The following is a 21,027-nucleotide window of genomic DNA, read 5'->3' as shown; positions in this document are numbered from 1 at the left end:
TCACAATGTTTAAGTGTTTATTTTAATATTTAGTATCAATGCATGAAGGGAGGGTGAGATTTAGGTCTTTACAATGTAAGGAAACAGGAAACAGGCATATGAAACAATTTTGAGCGTCTAACATAAAAATAACAACAAATACATCAATCAAAGTCTCTTTAATTTTTTATCTAAGTAAAAATGTTCTTACATTAAGACGCCCTGAACTGGGAACCACAGTGTGTTTTTGTATAGTCTTTCCTAGCTAGCCCTCGGTCTTGGTACAGTCGTACGGTTTCCACCACTGTGCAAACTGCAGGACTTTTTTCCTCTGATCGTCAAAGTTCTCTCTTATCAACTTCCTCCAACGACGCGGCTCCAAGTCCATCATGCCTCCAACTACTTCCTGTGAGGGGACGAGAGATTGATCACATTGAAATATTGCTGTAAAAGAACTGGGAGTCATTTATTGCACAGTCATATGACAGTGAACTTTGTCTGAAGAAATTCCTGTAACCAAATACAGGAACACATAATGACGGAGCTTTAATGCACACGCACTGACCTTGCCAAAGTAATGAGGAAACTTCTGTTCATTTTCAATGACATGAGCAAATCCTCCCTGAAGTCCAAAGTCGACAGCAAAATATGGCAGACCTCGAGGAACCTAAGAGGCATTAAACAAACAATTAAAAGGGATGAAAGGAGGGAGGTTACAAAGGTAACAAGTGAGGCGAGAAAGAGTGCAGGAAATAGAAAAGACAAAAGGGAACGTACAGCGCGGCGGATGTCTTTCGAAGAGAGGTCGACAACCTTCTTGTTCATGGCCCATTCATCGTCACACTCCATGATAGCTTTCTAAAGGAACACAGAGACTCTGTCAAGCCCATCCCGACAATACTTTTGTCTCATGTGAAACTTGCATGTACACACACAGACCTTAAAGTATATGGGTGCCATATCGCCCAGTTCTCGGGGTAGCGGGATACACTCGAGGACCAAGTGTTGTCTCCTGCGTAGGTTCATGTGTGTCTCCATGAACACACAGTCCAGCTCCTGGGACTCAAACATACGCACCAAAGTACGGCGGAAAAGCTGAGGACAGCAAAGCGGAACAGAAGTGAACTCCATAAAATTTTAATCATTCTTGTTTGAAATGAATGGAAGCAGCATTCGGTTCTGATTATATCTTACACTGCTGACAGTCACAGAAGTTGTCACTTTAACCTGGACTGATAAGACATGAAGCGCTTATTGGCTAACCTGCATTTCTGACCACACGTCCTCGTCCAATCCAGTGGCAGAGCAGTGATGTTGGAGAGGACAGATGAGACAGTGGCCCTCTGCCATCGACACTCCCGCAGGCAGGCTCAGGTACGCCTGGACACAAGATCGCCAAAACAAAGACATTACATACAATATTCAGAAAATGCATTGATTAATCTTTAGATTAATTATATCTGGATTTTTCTTTCTGACCAACAGTCCAAAACCTTCACTTTTTCCATTTAGAGCTGCAATGAGTGTTGATTTAATTATTGGCAACAACTTAAATAATTAATTCATCTTTTTTGAGTCTCCTTAAGAAAATAATTGTAAACTCTCTGGTTTTAGCTTCATATATAAAGATTTTCTGGCTTATTCTTTTATGACTGTACATTAAATATAAATGGGTTTTGGAGTGTTCGTCAGACAAAACAAGACACTTCAACTGGCAATAGACACATTTTTAGCTTCGACTTATCATTCTCATGTAAATACTGACCCCACAGTGTAATGGCTGAAGCAAAATGACACCATCCATGTATAGATTGGTTCCCTATATACCTGGCTTTCACTATGCTATTTAGTCTGCCCACCGGGACAGATTCCTGCAAAAATGAAGGCAGCATTATGGCACGAAGGAAAAGTGCCGACCAAATTGGGATTTTTACGGTTGTTTTTTGCTTTGGACTGAAGCCAAGCTGCCAACGCTGTCTTTGCCAACAGCAGAAACGGTAATACAACAGGGAAATGCTGGGGAGAGGCAAAAAGTTGTCTACACCCGTCTGATACTTTTATAGATCTAACAATGTATCTATTAATTGAGATTAATTAAGTTAAGTTATTGAGGTTTTGAGCCTTATCCTGTTTTTGATTATATTTGTCATATAGTTATTCATATTCCTGCACACATGATCATAACAGTATCCAGTCTGTCTGCAGGTGTGTCTTCACAATCTCAACCACTATGAGATGGTTCAGAAACATGTATAAGGTGTTTACATGCCACATTTTCCTGGTTTATATTGGAGTACTACCAGTGAAATATCCAGGTAACTCAAAAGGTCTCATCCAGGTTTCTGGTACAGCGATAAGTTGTATTCACAAATCAATGAGGATATCTGCACAAACTCCCTCACCCAGTCCCCTATGTTCACTCTTACCTTGCTCCCTATAGCCACAATGAGATGCTTCTGGAGCTCTTGGCTGCTGAAGCAGTGATGGCACTTCTCCATGGAGGCAACCAGCCTCCTACTCTCGCCGATGGCTTTGCTCCTCATGCGCTCCTCCTCCCTGCCCTCGCCCTCCCGCTGCGCCGCACCCGACACAAACATGTCATCCAGCGTGTAGTTGTCGCCGTCTGTCTTCCCCATCATCTGGAAAGTAGAGTGGAGCAGAAGTGGAGGCGATGGAGAGGAGAAATGGTGAGTGCTGTTCGACAGGAGTGTGATTATTGTTGGCCAAACATGCTAATGTATAAATAACCACATTCTGTGCTTAAACAATTGTTTTTGTGCAATATTTTATTGATATTTTGTGCGCTAAAAATGTCGCTTTCATTTTTCATTTTTAAGCTTGAAAACAAAACAAACAAAGATTCTAAACTGGCGCTTCTTCAAACAGGAAAGAAAGTCATGCTAATCCTTAAAAACGACTGTAGAGACACCGACTGTCCTTAGAAACTGGCTGGTAGCTTCACTGACGCAATATTACCGTCTGTGCTGTTTCCACGCCTGTGTGTGTGTGTGTGTGTGCGTGTGTGTGTATGCGCGTGTGATGTGCGCGTATTGCCCTGTATGTAAGTTGGTCTGCGCGTGTTAAACAGTGTGAGGCAGTATGCCGAGTATCGACTCTGGCGTTTCTACGTCTGAGTCTTGTCACCATGGCGACCGGGCAACAGGTTGGAATCTGTGTGTGTGTGTGAGAGAGAGAGAGAGAGCGAGAGGCAAGCATGGCTGAAGTGTGTGTGTGTGTGTGTGCATGAGTTGCTGTGTAGGAGTGAGTGAGTGAGTGAGAGTGAAAATTGGATTAGTTTAGTGACAGCGTGGGAGGGAATGTGTGTGTGTGTGTGTGTGTGTGTGGGAGTGAGTGAGTGTGTGCAAAGGACAGTACCTAAGTGTGCAGCAGGATTTCAGGTTTATTCACACACACACATAAATGCCATCACACATGCAGACTAATTATGGAGAATATGAGAGTAATAAATCAACGTCAGGTTCGCCGCTGTCGATTACGTCTTAGCTAATGAGAAATGGACACATTGTTGATGCAGTTTAAATTATAGATTTTGGATTCAGCATGCAGCAGGAGAGTGGAGGGGATTAACATATGTCTGGCACACTACTCATGTTTTATTGATAAATACACTACGGTAAATCTCCAGACAATGCTAGTCTGCTAACTTAGCAGACTCCGTCTCTGACCAATGGATAAAACTGGTATTTATAGAAGCCCTGCCATGGTAACTGTAGATGTATTTTTAGTGTCACTCTTTGTAGGTGCAGACCATGTGTGTGTGTGTGTGTGTGTGTATAACTCCTCCATCCCTTTGTTTATTAATGCTTTCTTTTCCCCCCCACACACACACACACACACACCTGTCACACCACTTGTTGTCATATTCCTACATACAGAGAGAAGAAGTAAACAAGAAGAAAAGAGAAGAAGAAATGTGTCTCAGCTCGTGGAAAAGTGCAGTCTGTAAAAGTGCAGATAGACTGACAGGCGCACCACAACCTGCCAGTACCCATCTGCTGCTGTGCGTCTATTTCAAGCACACAGAGGAAGAGAGAGTTGCAGAGAGAGATGAGTAGATGCAAGAGTAGTAGTGGAGAGGAATGGATAATGCCACAATGCTAAATGCACAACGATCTGACAGAACGAAACCTGAGCGTCTACCTGTTCAGTTTGACTGATCATGTATGTCAGCTAAAAAAAGGGGACTCTGCTACCTGTTAGCTGTCCATTGCTCTTTGAGTGAGGAGAGATAAAAAGCTTTGATAAGAGATTCATTGTCTCCTTGAGCTTAACTAATACGAGTATTCTGCCATCTAGTAGCCGGATCCAAAATTGAACAGGCCATTGGTCCAAAACAACAGGTAGTATTAGCAGAGATGTTTATATGTCCATATATGTGTTTACGTGTTTCTGTAAGCATCTGTAATCATTCACAGCTGCTCTTGCCTCCTTTGCAATATTTGAAACTTTTCAGAATTCATTTGCTCCTTTTTCCTCATTTTGTTCTTGTTGCCAGATCTACATTTTTACATTTTTACAGTCCACTTGGTGTTTCTTATTGTTTTATGCTTGCCCTTTTAAAGCACTATGCTTTATTATAGTTACTAATAATCTGCCAACAAAAAGTTTTCAACCCAGCTTGACTGCTGCGTCCTAAATAAATTAAACAGCTTCTCTTTTTCTTTTCGCCTGACGAGTTGAAGAACCTGCCACTGTGTTGAGTTCACGCAATACTCTGACTAACTAACTCTGAGGTGGCGTCCACAGTGACTGGTCAGAGAAGAAACAAACAGAAGAAAGTAGAAAACAGCAACCAGAGCTCGATGAAAATATGGAAGCACAGCAGGACCACAGCAGTGGTATTCCAGTGTGCTTTAAGGGAACCGCAGGTGTGCTTTGAGGATTAAAAGATAAAAGAAAAACACTTCAAATAAGATTTGATTACAGTGTTATTAACACACTGTCTTTGATGCCATAATTGCACTCTAAAGCTGCAATCTTGTGATAACAACTCTTAGGTTGCCAGATAGTGAAAAACGTTGCCCTTGTGTTGCCAGGTTGGGGCATAACTGAAATGAGCCCTACAAAGCCAAGTTGTCAATCATCTAAAAGTAACCTGTGGAGTTTTTGACCTCTGGTAGCACTATCGAGCCATTTTAATATAAGTGGGTATAATTTGTCTCATGCACACACACACACGCACACACACACAGTCCAGCAAATGGTTTCACACTAAAAATTAACTTTGCAAGTGTTTTATGAGCAAGGAAATGCATTTATCGTGATTGTCAGATTGGTGAGCCACACTAAATGTAAGCATATTTTTACTTGTTTGCAAGAAAAATGGTTACACTGTTCATTCTGGTAATAATTATCAATATCATGGGTTTCTTACCTTGGCAGCCATACGGGAGTAAAGGGCATTCTGATCCTGCGAAGTGCTCATCTTCTCTCTCCTCACCATCTCCTTTAGACCCACATTGTCATCGTCCTGGAAGTAGCGCACACGCTCGCCGTCAACATGAGTCTCAATCTGAAGAGAGAGTGAAAGACAGAGGAATGTGAAAAAAAGAAGCAAGACGGTGAAAAGGTCAATTCACTTGATATTTGATGCTGTGTGTAAAATACACAATCTTAAAATACAATTCTTGAAAGGCAGGATTTAGAAGGTGAGAGACAACAGTGGAGAGAAGAAAGAGGGGGAAAACAGACAGACAGAGATGGATGGACCTGAGAAAGACAGACTGATCCTGGGGGAAACAGACGGACAGTAAAGGAGACTGGACCACTTAATAGATTTATAATACCTATAAACAGAAAATGGACTGGAGAGCTTTGTTTACATTACACGCGTTTCAACTTGGAGTCAGGTGGAGTTGCTGCTCTCATTACACACACTGATAAACACCAAATGACAAGGAACAAATAGCAGGACACAAACCTCATTTAATCTCAATACCTCTGTCTTCTATTTGTAACAGTGTGCAGGATCCTCTCTATATTTGTTCTCAGTGGTGGCTTTCAAGATTTATTTTTACATGTGTGCAGCAGCTTCCAAATTCCTTTAGGGAAAGCTTCTGTCCCTACTGTCCTGTCATTTGTTTTTCTACTGTCTTTCCACCCGTCATCCCTCTCTCTTTACCGGTTTCTTCTTCCGCCGTCCTCCATGGGGCTCCTGGGGTCCAGAGGGGGCATTGACAGGCCAGGCCCGGCCTGATTGGTCTGTTCTGAACAGCAGGACTTCCTGGTCTTCACTGGAGCGACCTGGAGCCTGAAAAACCAAAACACAGCCAGGACATTTTCACTTTTGTTTGTTTTTGTTTAAAGACTGACAGTACTCCCAAACAGTATTTTCATGTATGCACATTTTGGCATTAAACAGATAAGTGAAGAAATGACTGAAATGGTCACCTGTCTGCAACCAATCCCCGGGTCAGAAATGCTAAATTTGCTGATCATATTTACAACAACATGAATGACTGTAAAATGTGAAGCAAAATGATAAAAATTGGACTGCAATTGACAGTGTGTTTTAGTTAGTATTGTAAAATAGTACCAACTGAACCAACTTGTCAGTCTCATTGTGTATTCAAGGGAGCTCCTCAGTGTCATGTTAGAGACACATGCATCACTGGGAGAGCAAATTTGACAATAGACATTTGGCAGCGTTTTTGGATTCTTATCAGGAGATGTGTGTCAGGGAGCAGGAGGAGAAACGAGGAGCTGTCAGAACAGAGGAAGTATCTGCATTTGAAATTTTCTCCCACTATTAATTAGGGCTCCGTCAAAATAAAATGCCTAAAATAAACTGCCTAAACTCACCTGAAATGTCATTAGTTTGAAAGAACTGGTTTAATCTAAAGCTCCAACAACAAATCGATTAGTTGTTAATTGCTAAATGACCAACTGCCAAACGCATTATTCGATAATCAGAACAGTTCACAATTAATTAAATAGTTGACAGCTAATCCAGTAATCTGTTGCAGTTGTTTTGATAACCGAGTAATACAATTTTTTTTTAAAAACTATTTAAAATTCGGATTCCAGCTTCTCACATGTTAATATTTTCTGATTTCTTTACTCCTCTGAGGAAGCAAACTGAATGTCTTCAGATCGTGGACAAATCAAGACATTTGTGGAAGTCATCTTGGGCTTTGGGAGACACTGATCAACATTTTCCACCATTATTAGACCAAACAACTAATCGATTCATCGATTAAATAATCAATAGGTTAATTGGCAATCAAAATAATCATTAGTTGCAGCACTAGTTTCATCCAACATAATATGTTCACAAGATTAAATATATTCCATTTACTCGATTTTCTAAATATATAGTTTCTGTGTGTGATCACCGAGTTGGATTAAAGTTGTTCCCCTTGTTTGAGAAGTTGTAGAGACACGGTGAACCTTTTTGAATAAATGTTAGTAGTTTTTGGGGAGAAAAAACTGAAGACTTATGTTCAAAAACTTGGAAACTTTACGAGAGTAAAGTGTGATAAAACTGCTACTTCAGTGCCAATTTAGCACACAGGTCCATGGTTTTCATGGATCAAAAAGTTTGCTTGTTATGAGGAGCTGAAGTCTCAGCTGCCACTTTTGGAGCTATTCTTGATTTTTTGCAGAAAATATATAACAGGACACCATCTCATCTTTTCATGTTGCTCTCAGTTAAATACTTTGTTGGTGGTAGTCAATTAGATTGAGAAGAACAAGCAGTCTTATGTACCCGCAGCCGTTGTCTGAATGGACATACAACACAAGACTGAAGTTGGATCTGACAGGTAGAGACGGACAACCAAAAACAAGAACACGTTGGAAGTAGCAGAGAGGATGAGAGACAGCCACGAGAGAATGAAACTGGACTGGAAAGGAAAGAAATGATTGAAGGGAATATTTGCCCTGCTCTAGTTCAGCCTTTCAAGGCTCTACATGCAGAGAAAAAAAACTGAATATGAGCCAGACAGGCAACAAGAGTCAAGAAAACACTGAACAAGGAAGATGAGCCAAAAGTCTTCCATAACAAGACAAATTAGAAGGGTCTCCAATGAGTGCAAATCAACAGCACTCCATCTCTAGGAGGGCTGAAGTACCGCTCATCTGATAAGTGCACTAAAACGAAGAATTATGACATCTTCTCTGAGGGGTTACTGAGGATTTCACCCTCATCTTTTAATTTGACAGGACAGCCTTAGTGGGGATGAATCTGGTCTAACTTGCAAATGATAATATACAGCTTATATAAATTATCCATGTGTTTATAAAGTTGTCTGGAGTCAGCTCATGTCGGAAATATACCTCCATTTGTTTGTGTATATACGTGTGTGCGTGTGTGTGTGTGCATTGCCAAAGAGGGTAGATAAAGCAGTGCTGAAGTGTCAGGGTGCTGCCATCGCTCTGTGTTAATTGCTTGCACTACAGACGCAGACAGGATGGCACATATAACCTCTCTGCCTCCCTCTCAATCTGTCTCGTTCTCCTTCTCTCACTCACATAAACACGGGGCCACACTCTGAATGACCCCTGGTAGGAGAGACATTTGTTTCCCATTACGCTGCACTAAAATGCCAAACAGGAGCCGTTTCCATACGGACAGCAAGACGTAAAAGCCGAGCAGGGAAGAGACTTCAAACAAACAAATTCCTTTTAAAAAGCAGTCAGACGTAGCAGCGGAGAATTTAGTTTCATTTGAAGACAAGTGTGTTTGTGTGTGTGTGAGGCACTTTTCTGCCCTGCACAGTGAGAGAGATGGATGTTGCCGTAGCCTGCTGTGTTTGTGTGTGTGTGTAGTTTAGAAAAGATATGGCCTCGAGTATTTGGATTAGCATTTAGACTATGGGAGAGGAAAAAGAAGCAGCCACAGATAAATCTGACACAGCAAGATTCAGCGAGTGTGTGAGTCAAGTTAAGTGCTGTGTGCAACTCGGTATCTGTTTCTGTGTTTGCGTCTGTTTACATCTGTGCGTGATCTGTGAGTGAGTATACACTGTTTATATCCAATTCTGGACAATGTGTCTGTATCGGGGAATTATACATGTGAAAATTAGCAGTGTTTTAGTGAAGTGTGTATCAGAGTCTAAATGTGTGTGTGCGTTGGATATATAGTAAACCTGAGTGAGACAGATATAAGCACAGGGGGAAACTGATCTCAGGAAACAGTAAGTTTAGTTAAGAAAGAGAAAGATAAAAAGAGGAGAAATGGAGTAGAGAAAATGTATCTCCAAGGAAAAAAGTCCTCTTTTCTTCCATCATTTTTAAACTGTCCAATCGTGTTTACCAAACTGTGGTTGGTCTCTGTCTTGTCCAATCAGTTATTAAAAGACTTGCTAAACTTAATGTAAAAGTCTCAAACAGCAACCCAATTCTTGGTTGAAGTTGTTAATGCTAACATTTACCCTTGTTGACACTAGTTTAGTTAGTTAGTTAGTTTAATGAGTTTGACAATGGCTGTGACGATGCATGTTTTAACAGACCTGGTTTGATATAGCCGTTTCTTGTAGCTTCTTGCGCACAGCGTGGCTCTCTTTGGCTTTATGTGCTGCATCCAGCTGCGATTTTAGCTTCTCAACCATGGCCTGAAACACACAAACACACAGACAGAAATTTTCTAACTTTAAAGAAGTCTTCACATTTAGTTTTACTGACATAATAGCGAGTCAGAATAAGTTAGTCAACAATGCTGTGTACAGGTTTATGGTAATACACAAGGTGGTGACACAGTGATGAGGACAAAATAAGAATTAACATGGGAACTTCCTTTTTGATTTTGATTTCCAAATTTAAATAAAGCCTATAAAAGTAGAGCCTGACAGATACACTTGAAGGCTGATATTTTCAGCTATTATTAGATTATCATAAAAATATCAAATTAAGGTCTACAATATGTGGACAGATTTGGAAATAGAAACTGCAGTAGGCCTGGGCGATATTGCCTTAAAATAATATTGTGATATTTTTAGACTATATTTTGATACACATTGTATGTCAATATTCTGAAATCTCCTCAGAGGCACTTCAAAAATGCTAGAACGGGTTGATAAAATGAAATATCACAATATTTTTGACCAAATACCTCAAAATCAATATTGCGACAATATTGCAGGGATGACAACGATGGTACTTTTACAAAATAGTGACACAAACAGGAAAAGACAACACTTATGTCATATCTGAAATCTAAGACAATATATATTTTCATATCACGGTAATGATAATGATATATTGCCCAGCCCTAAACTGCAGTAGTTAAAAGTAGGCTGCATTTTAACATATAGCTGAATATCTTCTTAATGCAAGTTCAGTTTCTAGAAGTGCTTTTTGACGACTGTCAGATAAAAGGCTTTGAGGCTGTACTGAAAGAAGAAAACATCTGTCTGAAACACACACAGAAGCTCTTCGGCCGTAACAGATATCAATACCTTTGTGTACAAGGCATAAAAGTTGAGCACATGACTGCGAAAGGCACTTAACACAAACACACATGAAGAGGTTTGGGAATATCTGCTTGATTGCTTAGTCGTGTAGGGAAATGCTGCATGTCACGTTGATAACACTTAGCATTATAGTTGTGTGTGTGTGTGTGTGTGTGTGTGTGTGTGTGTGTGTGTGTGTGTGTGTGCGTGTGCGTGCAGTGTATGTGTTAAGCGTGTGTTGTAGGAGACTGCTCTGTAACGCTCTCTATAAAAGATCCCAGTAGTATTGACATGTGAAGACAGACAGAGGGAGAGTTAAGTGCACAGATCAATGAAGGCTATAAATTAAAGGATCCCCTGATGTGCTGTCAAATCAATGTGTTGAGAAATCTTTTTTACTTTTATTCTCCATTAAAAGTCATTGTGAATGACAGTAACGTAATGATGACCTTCTTACCGTGTTGCCCATGATCTCTGCTTTCACCAGTTTGGCTCCAAGTTTGTTCATCTCCTCCTCCGACAGCAGGGGAACCTCTTCCTCCTCCTCCTCCTCCTCCTCCTCCTCACTTTCACTCTCACTCCTAGGGTAAACATGAAGAGGAGAGTTTGAACCAAAACCGAGAGGCTGAAAGTGACATTTAAAAAGTGAAAAAGACCAAACATTTCCTCATTATAATACTTGTGAAACACAAACACTCCCTCATATGTGTTCATCACCACCTCTTTTCCTCCAGGTTCTGCCGTATCTCACCCCCTGAACAACAGGATCTAATGACTTAATTATTGCACCCTAATAATAGTCCTAAACCCTCTGATGGGAAACTTATTTGTGAAGTTTTTAAGTTAACCATTTAGTTGTTTTCTTCCACACTCAGTTCATCTGTTCATCTGTTTTGATTCATTTGAGTCTTCGTGCACCCCAGAGATCATTACAGCCTTGCCTGGGAGGATCTGAACTGCAGCCCGGGAAGCATCGTTCTAGGCTATTACACTTCTCATAGCCTCATTTCATTCTGCTGCCACACTGCAGACTCATTTCATGCTGCAGGGGTTCTGGGTGCTGGTTTACCCAAACAACTTAGCCTAATGAGGCAACACAGAGAACAACTACGGAGGCTTTGCAAAGCAGTGATACTCCGACATCTGGCCTACAACGGCACAATATGTTGGACTGCCATGAAAATAAGAGAACATAAATGTTTCTGTGCCACTGAGTGTTGTTGCAGTTTAGTGCCCCTTTAAATGAGAAACAAAATAATCATGTATGTTGCAGATATAGAAGTGTTTGTAAACATAGTGCTTCACACAGAAAGACAGCTATTAGGACAGAAATAGAACAGGTAATATATAAGTTACAGGCTCAGACGTCAGAGGGAGTTTTTCTGGGAAATTCAAGACTAATGTTCAAAAGCAGATAAGGACTTCAGCAGGTCCCATGAAACTAACTAAGTTCATATGTGAAGACATGGTAGGGATTACAGTGAGAAAGTATCTGGTAACGTTGTTATGTGAATACATTAACGCGTTCCAACACAATTTGATGCTTTTATGTTTCGTGCTCCATTAACGCATGTAGTGCAGCCCCGTTATGAATCAAACTTGTAACCTTGTACTGAATGTCATTTTTACATTTGAAGCTTCTGACGAGGCTTTCAACCGAATCTTCACGTCTGTCGTCATATTTTAAGTGTGTGTTTGAAAAGACAACACAATTAAAAGGCCTAAAACCTTGATGTCGTCACAGCAGCTTTATCACCACGCAGACCGCCATGAGGAGCAGTTACAGTGTTCCCAGGATCCCTCTCTTTCTCCTGCTGCGGTTTTTCCAAGCTGTCAGATTCTCGGAGAGGATTGCTGCTCTTCTTCCAGGCTTGAATGCCAGTGTGACGAGGACCAGAGTCTTCATCATCAGAACTGGGTTTCAGGAACCCTTTCGCCGGCCTTGCTGGAGGAGGACGACGCTGTGGAGCTGCACAGGAAAGAAATTATAAAGCACATTAAGCTTTTCCAAGACTGTGTAAGACATTTGATGAAATAACATTTGCTTCCTGATTTGTGAATTATAAATACAGTCACTGCTGTCCAAATAAGATCAAAATGCTGTTTACTTTTGCAAAGCTTGACATCTATTAGAAATGGCCTTGACATCAACCCACCTTCACTACTGTCATCATCCTCTGAGGGTTTAAGGAAGCGGCTTTTTAGTGACCCAAGAGAGGAAGAACGGTGACTCCAATTTTCTCCTGATGATGATGCAACACCGGGCCTCTCTCTTTCTCTATCCCTATCCCTCTCTCTGTCTCTTTCATTATCTCTATCTCTTCCTCCGTCCCTCTCCCTGTCACTCCCTCTATCTCTTTCACTGTCTCTATCCCTCTCTCTGTCTCTTTCATTATCTCTGTCTCTTCCTCCGTCCCTCTCCCTGTCTCTCCCTCTATCTCTTTCACTGTCTCTATCTCTCTCTCTATGTCTATCCTTCTCTCTAAACCTGTCTCCATCTCGACCTCTCTCTTCCTCCCTGCCTCGATACCCTCCCCTCTCCCTCTCCTCGCCTCTCCCAGCACGGTATCTCTCTCTGTCTGCGGGTGACGAATCCCTTTCCCTTTCGTTTCTTCTCCACCGATTTCTCTCTGCCCCATCTCCCTCTTGTTTTCTCCATTTCTCTCTGGACTCATTTTCCTCTCTCCTCCAGCCACCTCTCGCCGTTCTGTCTCCTTCTTCTCCCACTCCTCCTCCTCTCCTCTGTCCGTACACAGCTTCCTCTGCATCTGCAAGTCTCTGCTGAAATTCTTCCATTGACTGCAAAAGAAGAAACACAAGACATATTACAATACAGGAATACTTTTTGAGGTTTGGCAGTTCAAATCATCATTTTTGCATCACATTTTTCATTTTCAGTAAGAAAAATATTAAAACCACCATCTACCTGCAGCATTTCAATCACTAGAGGTCAAAGGTGCATGATATATAAAACAAAGGTTAAAAACAGGCTAGCTACCTGATGGCAGTAGTATTTATTATTAGTATTATATCATTATCTGCAAAAACCTGCAGGTTACTCTGAGTTACAGTATGTTAAGGGCTTTTTCACTGGCCTCTCTGGTGGAATTCTCTAAAGATGTCTGCAATGTAGTTTAAGAGAAATCCACTGTGTTAAGCCAGACAAACAGCTGCTTAAGAACAATTCATGAAGGTTGCTGTTGCTGTGCACAACCACCCTAAGCCATCTGTATTTGATGACCTGGAAATGAGATTTAACCATCGACTGTTTTTCTCCAGAATCGCTTAGGCTACTCACCCATTTAATGCAATTAAAAACTGTGCTCATTGGGGAATTATGTTTACCATAGACACAAATCAGTTCCCTGTATCAGTGCAGAAGTTATCAGTCTCAGATCAGAAAAAACACATAAATTCTTGTTTACTCAAATCTGTTAAAATGACTCCTCAAACTTCACTATCTACTCAGCTGTTCTTGCGTAATCTCCACTACAACTGCCAAAATGAACATTATGCCAAGTGAGAGCTCGTACTTGAACACAACTGATAAACCAGAGGGTCTCTGGGAATTACACAAAAGCACACTAATGCACACACCATTAAGATGATGTTGTGCTACATAAATACAAAGATTATATTGTAAATGATAAGGTAGAATAACAGTATATAAGATATAAGATGTCCCTGCCTACAGAGAAGAAACACAAATGAGGTGAACTGCTGCGGCTGCCGAGTTCTCACAAAGGCGAAAGAAAGCACACACACACAGACACACACAGACACACAGATTTGCACACAATGTTCTGACAGTGACAGTTTCAATGCTGTCAGCTGGAAGAACAAATGCTGACACTGCTGAAAGTAACTTAACAAAGGACATTGTGTGTGTGTGTGTGTGTGTGTGTGTGTGTGTGTGTGTGTGTGTGTGTGTGTGTGTGTGTGTGTGTGTGTGTGTGTGTGTGAACCCACAGTGTAACCGAGTAACATTTTTAGGTCCAAATTGGCAATAAACTGAATAATATTCAATGTTCTCATCAGTTCAGTATCTTTGTCTTGTAACCATATGTGCTGTATTGTGCATGTGAATGTGTGAGCGCTGCCAGTGTGCCATCAGTTCTCACTCCGTATCTTTCAGCCACAATGTCGTTGAAGCTGCGCTGCTGCCTCTCTGCCTGCTCCTTCATCCTCTGGTAGCTCTTCCTCAGCCAGCTCAGACCTCCATCATTCACCACCGGACCTGCAGAAACTGAGGGAATAAAACAGTTACAAGAACGGACATACAGTACAAAAGCTTATGTGAGTCAGTCACATCTTTGACATTCTCATTTACATGCACATTTCAAGACAAGTAAACAACATTTACTGTCACACCGACCAGTTCTACCCTGATATGGATGCAAATCAGTGGTGGAGTATAAATAAATACTTTTACTCGGGTACTGCACTTCAGTACAAATTCAAGGAATGTGTACTTTACTTGAGTGTTTCCATGTAAAGCTACTTTAATTTTCTATTTCACTACATTGCAGAGGCAAATGTTATATTTCTTAACTCCACTACATCTGTCTGAGAGCTTTAGTTACTAGCTACTTTTCAGATTACAAATTTTCATACATTTCCTGTCCAGTGAATAGCTCACATTGCCTGTAACAGCAATACAATTTGCCTTAAAAATATTTTATTGAGTGTGTTTTTCAGCATCTAAGTGTGCATGTACATCAGTTCCGATTGACACAGACACAGAAAACACCTGTTTGTTGATTCTGGCACTCTGAGGATGCAATGAGTTAAGTAAAATATGATAAAAGAGGGATACGATGAAATGAAGAAAAAAGGAGGCCGTGAAGAGTAAACACTTGAAATTTTCTTTGTTAGAGAAAGTTCAATTGTACCACAGGTTCCTGACATCATCTGAAAATTGATATCACATAAGCAGGCTGTTACGCTGGAAAACAATGTTAATTAAGAAAATGATGCTGAAAGATGTTGAATGTTATGAGAAGCAATCAAATCCAGAATCAAAATTCCACAAAAAAATGTAATCCATGCTGATGAATGATTAAAGAGGAAAAGGCAGATCCAGGGAAAAACCGTCATTGACCAGAGTCATTGTGTTTGTGAACATGACGATGCTTAATCATCTGCTTTAAATTGTAGGTGGACAAAAACAGTTGAAGAAAAAAAGGTTAAAAAAGTTGTTCACAGACAAGTTTTATGATATTCTAGTTGTTATCCACTAATCTAACAATTTATACCTGCCACGGATCAGTGTGAAGAAGAGCCATTGTATATAAGAGTCTCTATTGTTCATCCACAAAACGGTCTATTCAACTGTCAGCAAACACAGAACTAGTGTTTGAATTGCTTTGCTCTTGTTGCACCACTTCAAGCTGCATATTGTCTCTTCAAAATGATCCTGCAGCTGACAACACGACACCTGATCATTCACCAGCAAGTATTTCGTAGAATCTAAACAAAACACAGTGTATCCAATGCTTACAAAACACAAGTACACACACACACCTTCTGAAAATGTTCATACACAGATGAGATAAACAAACTGGCACACAGCTTGAAGGGGATAAGTAAGCAAACGAACGTGTGTGTGATGTTTACGTCATCTTATTTCGCCATGCTGTTAGAATAAAGCTTACAACAGAGAGGCCAAGCCAACTCTAGAGGGAACTGTACTCACTGTGTAGAGATAACAGACACATGTACACATACCTGCATTTGCTTGTCAGCTTAACACAGCTTACCCTCCCTCTCTCTCTCTCCATCCGTCTCCCTCCCATTAAAAATCCCTGACTCAAAAGCTCTTCCTTGCTCTATCTGTCCTGTCATTCATGCTGCATTTTCTGCACACGTAATTATATTCAAGTCCTCTCTGATTTAAAAAATTCCCCGACATTCTGACAAACTCTCCAACTCATTCAAATGAATGCTTGCAGGTCTTTAGAAATAGAGGAGCAAAGATTATTCTAACATATCTATTAAAAATAACAATAACACGTGTAACTTCAAGGCCAACATGGATGAGAAATCCTTAAAGGGTACAAAAAAGATCTAAAAACCCATGTTAGCTGTGTATACTGAGGAGAGTTGTGTGACACAATCAAAAGCAAAAGCAGAACAGCCAACATTTCAATCATAATTTGCAGTGAGTAAATATAATAATTGATGCCTTGGTAAAGTGTACCCTTATTTAAGCCCCTTGTTTAAGCTGGTTGGTCTTAGTATAGCCTGACAGATATATCTGTATCCTAAAACTTTCTTTTTAGAAATTATAATGCAAAAAAAAGATTCTTGGGGTCATTTATATGATTACATTCCCGGTGAAGTTTGTCGTTTCAGTGCATTGATGTCATTTCAGACAATAATGTTTGTTGTTAACCTTTAAAATATAAAGTGTTTGTGACAAAGGATGAGGTCCAAAAAATTTGTGTTTATCAGCCGTAGGGGTAAAGAAATGAGGGATTGGGAGAAAAACGGGCAGAGTGAAGAACATGACTGCTCAGAATTGCACACTGTTATTCCTTTTTCTATCTTTTTCTTCACTTGAGGGGAATAGTGAGGCAATAGTTGGGCAACAAAATGTTCAATACTGCAGCCGCACAGCACTCTGGTCTACCAAGAGCTCTATTTCTTCTACAACTTCTGTGTTTGAATCTTGGTGAAGTGAAATCATCAATCAATAAAATGTGAGGTTAAGATGTTTATGGTATCTTTCACATAGCTGGAAAACGTTCTGCTGTCCAACTCCTGGACATGCCTCAAAAGACTCGATCTCTGTTATTACCTTTCTTTGCTGCAGAACCAGCCATCTCCACTGGGGGCAGACCACTTCCTCCATCTTTCCAGTATGGGTTTAGCTCCAATTTGTGCAAACCAGCCTAAGGGAACCACAAACACACACATACACATACAACTGAATCATTTATGTATAGTGTCAATAACACAACAGGGGCAAAAAATACAGAAAATTCAGACAAGAACACCCTGCATATAACAATAAGTATGCACACACACACACACACACACACACACACACACACACACACACACAAATCACAGTGTGTTGCTGTCCAAGAGGGGCCAACCTCTGTTACCTTGGTAACCACACAGTTGGTAAAATGACGAGACTGACTACACACAGTGTTTTCACATATTGTGCAATCCATGCACACACAAACAAGAGCACTATTTCTTTCTCTCCGATAGACACATAGTCATTTTGCATTAGGATTCAAATAACAGATATAAGTGAGTCAGCCGGCTGAAGACACCATATGTATCAGCTGTCTACAGTGGACCAGGAGCCACAGTAGATGGGATTTGGTGATAACAAATTGGACAGAAAAAGGTGAAAAAAAATACACACACACAGACCTGTTCAATGGCCTGAGCCTTTGCCCTCTCCTCCTCTTTCAGACGTTCTTTCTCAGCTCTTCTCTCTGTCGTGGACGTGGTGCTCATCGCCAGGAAGTCAAAGGTCATCCATTCGTCTCTCTAGGGGACGGAGACAGACAGTGTGCAAGGTTAAACAAAGAAAGAGAAAGATGTATAGATCAAGAGAAGATCAATGACCACTTAACAGCTACTTAACACAGAACAGGTACGCTCTCAGGCACACACAGCACATAAGCAAAAGACAAATAAACATTTTTAAAGCATTTAAATATCTGCAACTTCTCGGTGATGCAGGATGGTGCTATGAGTAAATACGTTTGCTTCTATAGCAGAAGAAAAAGAATAAGAAGAGATGTGTATGTACAAAACCTCTTCATTTCTGTACAGTATCACCATTGGACACTTATGCTCTTTTGAGCTTCTTGCTTTCTGCAGCTTTATTGTTTACAGTTGTATGGATTTTACTATTTGGAGGAAGAGAAGAAGAGAAGTATCTGTGGGACCGGGTAAGTAAGTTACCTGGACATTCTGGGCTGGGCTGAGGTTATTCTCTGAGGGCTTGGTTTCCTCAGGAACTTGCCAGGCTTTAGCAGCTTGTGTCTGATGCTGAGCTTCAACCCAGCCATCATCTGAGTCCTGACAGGCAGAAAGAGGAAGGAAAATGATGATAAAGAAGTTAAACAGTATGAGAGATTATTATATCTAATATGAAAAAGGATGGAAAAAGAATAAATAAAGGAAGAGACCCCAGGCTGAATTTTATAAACTGTCATCATTGTATAATAGATCAACATTTAGTCTAGAAGAATGTATTGTAGTTATTAACTAGTGTAACAGAATCTACTGGCACTATTCAGGCGTTAACTTGAGAAGTTGTTTGAAGGAACCAAGCAGCAGAAAATGACTTTATAACGTACTCCTGAGCTGTCACTAGAGGCATCTCCTGCCTCTGCTGTCTTCTTCTCCTTCTTGGCTTTCTTCTTCTTCTCCTTTTTCTTTTTAGACTTTTTCTCCTTCTTCTTCTTGCTCTTCACAGACCCATCCTGAAGGGGATTCAGATTCCATGAGTTATGTTTCATTTCAATATTTGCATTATTGCTTATTAAGATACAATATAATCATAAAGCCAGCATATGGTATGCATAAATAAATTGTCATATGTGTGTCCCCACAATGGCAGACCATCAAGGGCTGTGTTTCCCAAAAGCATGACCGACTACATCAGATGTCATCATAGTTGTTTGACATCGCTATCATTATCATTAAGGTCTTCCTGTTTGTCCTCTAATTCCATTGATATAAATCATAATGGCAGTAAAAGTGTGCATGAACAGCAATCTTTAAACTATAAAGTGTGTGGAGGTTCTGTATGACACCACTGACAATACAGTCAGCACTGTTTTGGGGCACTATATGGCTGTGACTTGGTATGGAGTTAATAATCTATTGCAGCAGAGTGATTAAGCAGTGCATGGTGTTGTACATTTCTAAATACACTCTATGCTGGTTTTATATGCACAATCTGAATAGGAAAAACTCTGTATCCTACTTCTTTAATCTCCTGCAGCCTCTGATTGATCTCAGGGAGCATCCATGTGTCCTCCCCTCTCTGCCTCTTCAGCTCCTTCCTCTTCTCTTCCTTCTCGTACTGCTGCTTAGCCTGTAGGACATGGTGGAAAAAAGTATTAATCAAAATAAAGGTACACCAGGGTTGCAACAGTAGGAGATTTTCACAGTATGATAACCATCTCACAAAATTAGGGAGATGCATGTGATGGATTTTTTTCAGCCGATACAATAACTGATAATTATCTGACTGTCATGGCAGATACCGATAAAATAACAGACAACAGAAACCAACATTGTAATGCTTTTTCATGCACAGCAAATTGGATTTGTATTATCGGCTATAATTTCTTTATCTGCCGATAATGTAAATTTTCCATTATTGGAAAAATATCACGGTTTCATGGTATTACACAATTATTATTATCAATTACAATGACCTTCAAAGAAAGAAAATTTAAGAATGTTTTAGTTTAATGATGCTTTTTGTAATTTCACAAAATATTCTGCCCTGACAGACAAACTGACTTGATATAAACTTTAAGTATATATATATATTTGATTACAGTAATATGGTAGCATTCAATACTGTAGATATGTACACATCAACTTAATCTTCAATTTTCATACCATGGTATAGCTTAAATCAGTATACTGTAGCAACACTAATAGAGACAACATTTGCATTTTCAGACACTTCTATCTAATGCCAATCGAGTGTAGAGCTGTACTGATCCTAAAAGGTAAGGAAACAAGGAAGGATATAGTCTTCACAAGTTCACATTGCTATGATGCTGCTGATAATAGTTATGATTTTCAAATATTTGAGCATCTATCTGCACATTTTTCTCTACTGGATGCAAGGACAATGACACCACCAAGTTCATGAGTCAATATGCGCCAGTTCCTCTTCAAACTTAAAAGCAGAATGAGTCAGACCCCAGCTACACCCAGCTTCAGACAATCCGAGCACAGGCTAGCCGTGCAGATAATGTGTTTACGACCTTTAGTGCTCATCTACAGGAAGCATCATTTGTCTGCATCATCTGCTCTGTGTTGCTGTGTGTATCTGGCAACTGTGCAAACACAGCTGCGCGGCAAAAAGATAACGGACAGTTAAATACCTGTGTGCATATGTCATTACTAAAAAAAAGAGGCTGCGACCATGACTTAAAGCCTCTATAAAACACAGCCTATCTGCCCCAGCAGTGTTTGTCCTCTAATTTCCTGCCTGCAGACAGTTAAACAGTATCCACCAGTCCAGGCTCAGGCACAACCAGGTTAATGTGAAGGCACACCGGTGCTGTTAGCTTTTCGAGAGAGCGGGAGAGATGGAAAGACACACAAAGGTACCAATTTACATCCCGGATAAAGATAATAGTATACAAAGACACAGCTGAGCAGCTGAAGTCCTTTCCTAACGTTAACGTGACGTTAGTTGTTAGCCCACTTAGCTTGTTAGCTTCAATTCGGACGAAACGGGTGTGATTTAAACAGCAACAGACGCAAATAAAACCGACCTCAAATTGCTTACAGGGTTGTTCGCTACAAAGCTTACAGTTTATACCTTTACAAGCGCCTCTTGCCGTGCCTGTCGTTTATTAGCCTTTCTTTCGTCGATGCTACCCGAACTCTCAAAACTGACTCCGTGCGCCGCCAT

General features: G+C 40.4%; 1 protein-coding gene across 1 annotated transcript; it reads right to left on the bottom strand.

The window, feature by feature from the left end:
- cwf19l2 (CWF19 like cell cycle control factor 2) lies at nucleotides 1–21,027 on the bottom strand. Its single transcript, XM_073493291.1, has 19 exons — nucleotides 20,935–21,027; nucleotides 19,351–19,461; nucleotides 18,719–18,844; nucleotides 18,321–18,437; nucleotides 17,781–17,900; nucleotides 17,191–17,284; nucleotides 14,513–14,637; nucleotides 12,548–13,190; nucleotides 12,120–12,360; nucleotides 10,849–10,972; nucleotides 9,453–9,554; nucleotides 6,122–6,250; nucleotides 5,375–5,512; nucleotides 2,406–2,618; nucleotides 1,243–1,359; nucleotides 919–1,074; nucleotides 757–837; nucleotides 545–646; nucleotides 1–385 (listed from the first exon to the last, which is right to left on the bottom strand). The coding sequence occupies exons 1-19, from the start codon at nucleotides 21,025–21,027 to the stop codon at nucleotides 245–247; spliced, it is 2,973 nt and encodes a 990-aa protein (XP_073349392.1). The 3' UTR covers nucleotides 1–244.

Source organism: Pagrus major, chromosome 2 (assembly GCF_040436345.1).
Source record: "Pagrus major chromosome 2, Pma_NU_1.0".
Lineage (NCBI taxonomy): Eukaryota > Metazoa > Chordata > Actinopteri > Spariformes > Sparidae > Pagrus > Pagrus major.
This window is presented reverse-complemented; position numbering and strand designations above follow the sequence as displayed.